Consider the following 5,943-nt stretch of genomic DNA (forward strand, 5'->3'; position numbering starts at 1 on the left):
TTGTGTTATACAGTCTAACTGATGACAATATATTGTGTTATACAGTCTAACTGATGACAATATATTGTGTTATACAGTCTAACTCAGGGCTGCCCAAACATTTTCCCAGAGGGGGCCAAAATGAAAATCTATCCATGGCTGCGGGCCAAATGCAGTAATATAATACATGAAATACAAATACGTTTTTAAAGTAAAGTCCTTTATTTTTAACCATTAAGCTGTGCAATGGCCCTCTTTTGTTTTAGTCTGTGCACTTGGAGAAAGTTTGCCATACGCTCAAATAGCAAAGGCTCATGGGACTTATCATAAATAGATAAAATATGAGTTTTTATGGCCTTATAATGTGTGCAAATGTTCATGTGGGGTTAAATCTGACCTAAATATTTCTTGTTGTCATTTCATGTTTCATGTTTAATCCTAATAAATCAAAGATATGTCAGCACCATGACTGAAAACTACCTTCACTACAGCCCTTTTATATAGTCATTTGACCAATGGAAACACTGTGTTTCTATAGGATAACAGGTTACAACCTTGTAACTTTGGCAACTGTTGGTGGGCCAAATCAAATGGCTTGGCGGGCCAAATTTGGCCCGCGGGCCCCACTTTGGGCTCCTCTGGTCTAAGCATTAAGTGTGACTGAAGATCCCAAAAAACCTGACCGACTCACTGCCGGGGTCGGACGATACTTTTATCAAAGTGCCTACTCAGAGGTACTATATTTTGTTCTTATTTTATTTACCATGTATACAGTATGTTCACATTAATTCTGTTTTTGTTTGTTAATGTGATATTAGTATTTAAATTTGAAACAATATTTTTCATTTAAAATGTGTTGGGTTGTGCATCATTGATGTAGAACCTATAAGTCATGAAACACTTCACTACAAGCTCCTCCTCAAAACCTAGACTTAGGTCGTGTTCACACCTACACTGTTTAGTCCAGAGGAGCCCAAAGTGGGGCCCGCGGGCCAAATTTGGCCCGCCAAGCCATTTGATTTGGCCCACCAACAGTTGCCAAAGTTACAAGGTTGTAACCTGTTATCCTATAGAAACACAGTATTTCCATTGGTCAAATGACTATATAAAAGGGCTGTAGTGAAGGTAGTTTTCAGTCATGGTGCTAATATGTCTTTGATTTATCAGGATTAAACATGAAACATGAAAGGACAACAAGAAATATTTAGATCAGATTTAACCCCACATGTAGATTTGCACACTTTATAAGGCCACAAAAACTCATATTTTATCAATTTATGATATGTCCCATAAGCCTTTGCTACTTGAGCGTATGGCAGACTTTCTCCAAGTGCACAGACTAAAACAAAAGAGGGCCATTGCATAGATTAATCATTTAAAATAAAGGACTTTACTTTAAAAAGTATTTGTATTTCATGTATTATATTACTGCATTTGGCCCGCAGCCATGGATAGATTTTCATTTTGGCCCCCTCAGGGAAAATGTTTGGGCACCCCTGGTTTAGTCTGATTTAATCGAACTCTGGTTCGTTTGCCTGGAAAGTCCGGTTCATTTGTGGAGGTGAGAACATGTAATCGAACTCTGATTCGGACCAAAAAAGCGAACTCTGGTCCGCCTGAAAACCTAGGTCTCGTTTCGATTGAAACGAACTCTGGCGCAGTTCGATTGCATGTGTGAACGCTAAGAGGACCAGAGACCGCTCCAAAAACAGGAAGCGGACGATACCGCATGACATTCTGAGTAAAAACAGTATTAGGGTGTATTCAGACCAGGAAAGTCCTTTGGTCCAATTGTTTGGTCCGGACCAAAAATGGACTTTTTTTTTTTCGTTTGGTGCGGTTTGCATTCACATTGTGCTTTTTTGCAAACGAACTATAAGTTGTAAACAAAGCCATGAGGCTGACGATCATTGCTCCCATTGGACAAAAAAATGACGGGGGCGGGACTGAGCCACAGACCCAGAAGAAAACAAGGAAGTCCTGCGTGCTGCGGTTCTGATGCGCACATTTATGCTGATAGTACAACTGCAATAGCATTTAAAATGTCAGAAGCAGCTAATTTATTGGTGGTTCTATGATGATATTCTAATTTTGGAGCGGCGTCAGTAAATGTGTCCCGCGACCCAAAGGAGACGAGGTGCGCTGCGTGTTCTGACCCACTACATGCTGCCAGCAGAGCTGCTAACAGGAGACGATGAAACAGGTATGTTTTCAGTTTATTTAGCTCAGCAATGGTGGCCTGTGAAGTCCAAAAAGGTGCATATTTTATGCAGTTAGTTCGGTTAGAGTCCGGTCTGTATTCACACCAGAAGAGAACTAAAGTGAACCGCACCAGAGTTCATTTGGAAACGAACCGAGACCACCTCAAAAAGCTGGTCTCGGTCCGTTTGTTTGATTCGCACCAGAGTTCACAGGAGTGTATTCACACCTGCAGAAAAGGTCCGGACCAACGCTGGAAACGAACTCTGGTTCGTTTAAAGCGGAGCAAATTATCAGGTCTGAATACGACCTTAAATTTACTTATATGGTGTAAATACCTGGCTAGACGACTGTATAAGGTGGACATCATGACTGTGGAGCTGGACGCGCTCCTGCTCGATAACACGGAGCTGCTTCAGCCGCCTTGTGTAAAAACAACATTCTCCATGGTTCCGCCTCATCTTCCTCTCACACTGAGCTCATTGTTGAAGACTATTTGTTTAGCACATTTGCCAAAAACAAAAAATAAACCCTATAACCAGTAAAATGTAACGTTACTATTGTTTGTTTACATATTAAGAAGAAGAAAGTTGCGCTCCATGTCTTCTGAGGTTTTTAAGTTGATTCCTTCAGTGGTTCTTGGTGCAGCGCCCCCACAGGTAAGGGCGGGAACAGGTTGTTTACAGGATTAAGTTTGGTTGAGAAAGTGCAGTGTGAATTCAAACCGCACCAACAGAAAATGTAAACAAAGCTTGCAGTTTTGGTCCCCAATCGAACCGAGTCTACCGGACTATCAGATGTGAACACGACCTCAGATAACCCCAACATTTGACCAGTATTGTGCAGTTTACACAGCTACACAGCTCTGCTTCACAAGCAGCTGCTTTACTCATGTCCTGCTTCTTTTTACAGTGTAATATGAAGGTTTAAGGCATTTCATAAAGGAGGGGGTGATTTATCTCTCCTTCAAAGACATACTTGGTTTTGCAGTAGGCCACCACACAAATGATGCCAACCACTAACAGCGCCACACAGATGCCTGTGATGGTCAGCACCCGCCTCTGGTAGAGCTCCTCGGCCTCTGCAAACAGAAACACACACAGAAGTGCACATGTTTGCATACACACACACACGTATCAGACACAACAAAGAACACACACTTACACACATCTATCATGAGCGTTACTCCATTTCCAGTTCCACAAACAGTTTTTCTGACTTGCTGCCATCATCTCCCCTGAACTGTCTGTAACACACTTCCTGCTCTATCATGTCACGTGTCTAAATGTGAACTGTGCTGCAGACACACACTGCTGCTACAACACTCGCAGTGTGTTTCTACTGTCTCAGCTGTAACATCCTGACACACTCTTCCTGCTGTCCTGACATAAACGTATTTACAGCAGCCATGGGGATGGGAAGCGACGGACGACACTGAAGAGAATCTAACTACATGCCTGTAAATGTGAAATCAACACAAAAAAAGTGAGTCAGCCAGGGAAAAGCAACAATGGCACTAATAAAAAACATAGTTTTGTAACACCACAGTGGCCTCGGAGCAAAAATAAACACGATTCACAAAATGTTTTTAGATCTACTTAATATCTTTTGATGTTTTTCTCATATTGTATGAACAGGTTGTGTGTGTTTTTTTTTGGAAGTACAACAGTCCTCTGTGTTTTAAAACTACTCATCAAAATTAAACATTACATCAGTGTTTCCCAAAGTTGGGGTCGGGACCCAAAGTGGGGTCCCGAAACATCAAGGTGGGGTCCTGAAAAKATTTTCTGAATTAATTACATTTTTGCCTTAGTTGTTACAAAGGAGTGAGGTTAGTATATTTAAAATGGATAAATGTAGTATAAAAATATTGTTACTATGCCCATGTTTAGTTGATCTGATACAAATGTTTAACATCCAAAATAGTTGGGGCCACAGGTCTCTGCTACTGTTATTTTGTGGGTCAAAAGCTGAAAAGTTTGGGAACCACTGTATTACATTATTACTGATTAGTAGGGCTGCCACGATTAACCGATTAATCGACGACTAATCGATTATTAAAATAATCTATGACTAATTTAATAATCGATTAATCGTTTTCTTTTTTTTGTTGTTGTTCTTTACTTTGTTTTTCTCTCCAAACTGCTTTGACACCTTCCACTGCCACATCTGCCTTTCTGTCCTTGACACACATGCACAGTAGTGGTAACTGGGGTAGGCCGTGGACGTCACAAGACATTATACAGACAGGCTCTGGTATCATGGCTACCTGACAACAGAGCTCAAAGTGTGGGATCATTTTAAGAAAATGAAAGAGAAACCTGTGTAATATCTGCAGAGCAGAACTTACCTTCCACAGCAATTATTTTTAGTTAGCATATTGCTAAAATCTAACGATGGTTATATATTAGCAGCTGCATTCTGACGTGATAAGCTCTATGTTTTATATTCAATTAACGTATGATCCGATTAGTCGACTAATCAAATAAATAATCGGTGATTAATCGATTATTAAAATAATCGATTGTGGCAGCCCTACTGATTAGCTTTAACAGACTATGACTACAAAGTGCCCAACAATAATGACACAATAATGCTTAAATTAACCTCTCAAACATTTTTTCCATTCAGATTGAAAACAATTGCTGATACAAACAAACATCAGATTTTTGCCTTTAATATAGTTTCAAACAGAGTTCCAAGCTATGAGCAGTAGTTACTGATTTAGATTTTACCTTCAGTGATTCTCAAAACAACCTGCTTGGTACATCTTCTAAAAGAAGTTTTAAAATGCTGTTTCATACTGAAAAATCCTTTTAATTTGTTCACCAGGTGTCTAAAATCTGTACTGATAACATTAATTTTTGGTATAAAAAAATAACAAGGCAAGAATCTAAACCAACAACTGTTTTTGGAGTAAATTTTAATAAATTCATTCTAATCACAATTTCAACTTTGTCATATACATGTAAATTTTGCTTTTCATTTTAATCAGGTCCATTTGGTAAACTTTGGATATAATACGGACATCTAATAATAATGTGTTAGTATTATATAGTTGTTCTGGATTAGAAATATTGAATGATTTTGAAGTGAAGCTGATAACCGAGTAGAGAATTTCTAGAGCTTGACCAATTTTTACACCATGTTGGCCGATGTTGTTTATCAAAAAGTGAACTTTATCCCACATTCTGCTCTCCTACATGTGTCAAGTTAAATAAGACGTTTAAAGGGATCCCCGATTAGTTGTAACATTAGACTTTATTTAATAAACATATATTTTAACTGTAAAATAAAGACTGTAAAAACACTGTAGGCTGTTTGGTTTTTATAATTTTTAAACTAAAAGATTAAAAATATATTACACGGACGGGGCCATGTTATTTCCACGCTAAGCATTCTGGGTAAATGATGACGTGGATAGGTCCTCGGTGCGAGGCTGCTAGCGAGCTATATCCACCCTGAAGGTTAATCTTGGACAATATCTAACGATTGGCTCTTTTAAATGAAACCAGAGCGTTGACAATATGGATGGAGGACAACAGAGCTGCTTCATGGAAGAACCTCAGCTTAGCCTGTTAGCCTTTGCACTAGCGCTGACACTATATTGCCTTATATGCTGTATATTAGCTTGGCGCTAGTGCGATAAACAAGCTAAACTGAGGTCATCCATCCATATTTTCAGTTGCAGGTTGAGTCATTTCTGCTTTAGCCTCTCTGTCGTGGATGGAGGACCTCAGTAACAAGAGGATAAATGTGTAGCGC

The 5,943-nt window shown here is 39.3% G+C and overlaps 1 protein-coding gene across 1 annotated transcript in view; it reads right to left on the bottom strand.

The window, feature by feature from the left end:
- The window catches only part of LOC106530431 (pro-neuregulin-2, membrane-bound isoform), a gene marked incomplete in the record, with an annotated part of 152,745 nt that overhangs the window by 24,299 nt on the left and 122,503 nt on the right, over nucleotides 1-5,943 (bottom strand). The window contains 1 exon segment of the mRNA XM_014026044.1: nucleotides 3,157-3,259. Within this exon segment, the coding sequence (XP_013881498.1) occupies nucleotides 3,157-3,259 (103 nt within the window).

The sequence above is a fragment of the Austrofundulus limnaeus genome, unplaced genomic scaffold (assembly GCF_001266775.1).
Source record: "Austrofundulus limnaeus strain Quisiro unplaced genomic scaffold, Austrofundulus_limnaeus-1.0 Scaffold521, whole genome shotgun sequence".
NCBI lineage: Eukaryota > Metazoa > Chordata > Actinopteri > Cyprinodontiformes > Rivulidae > Austrofundulus > Austrofundulus limnaeus.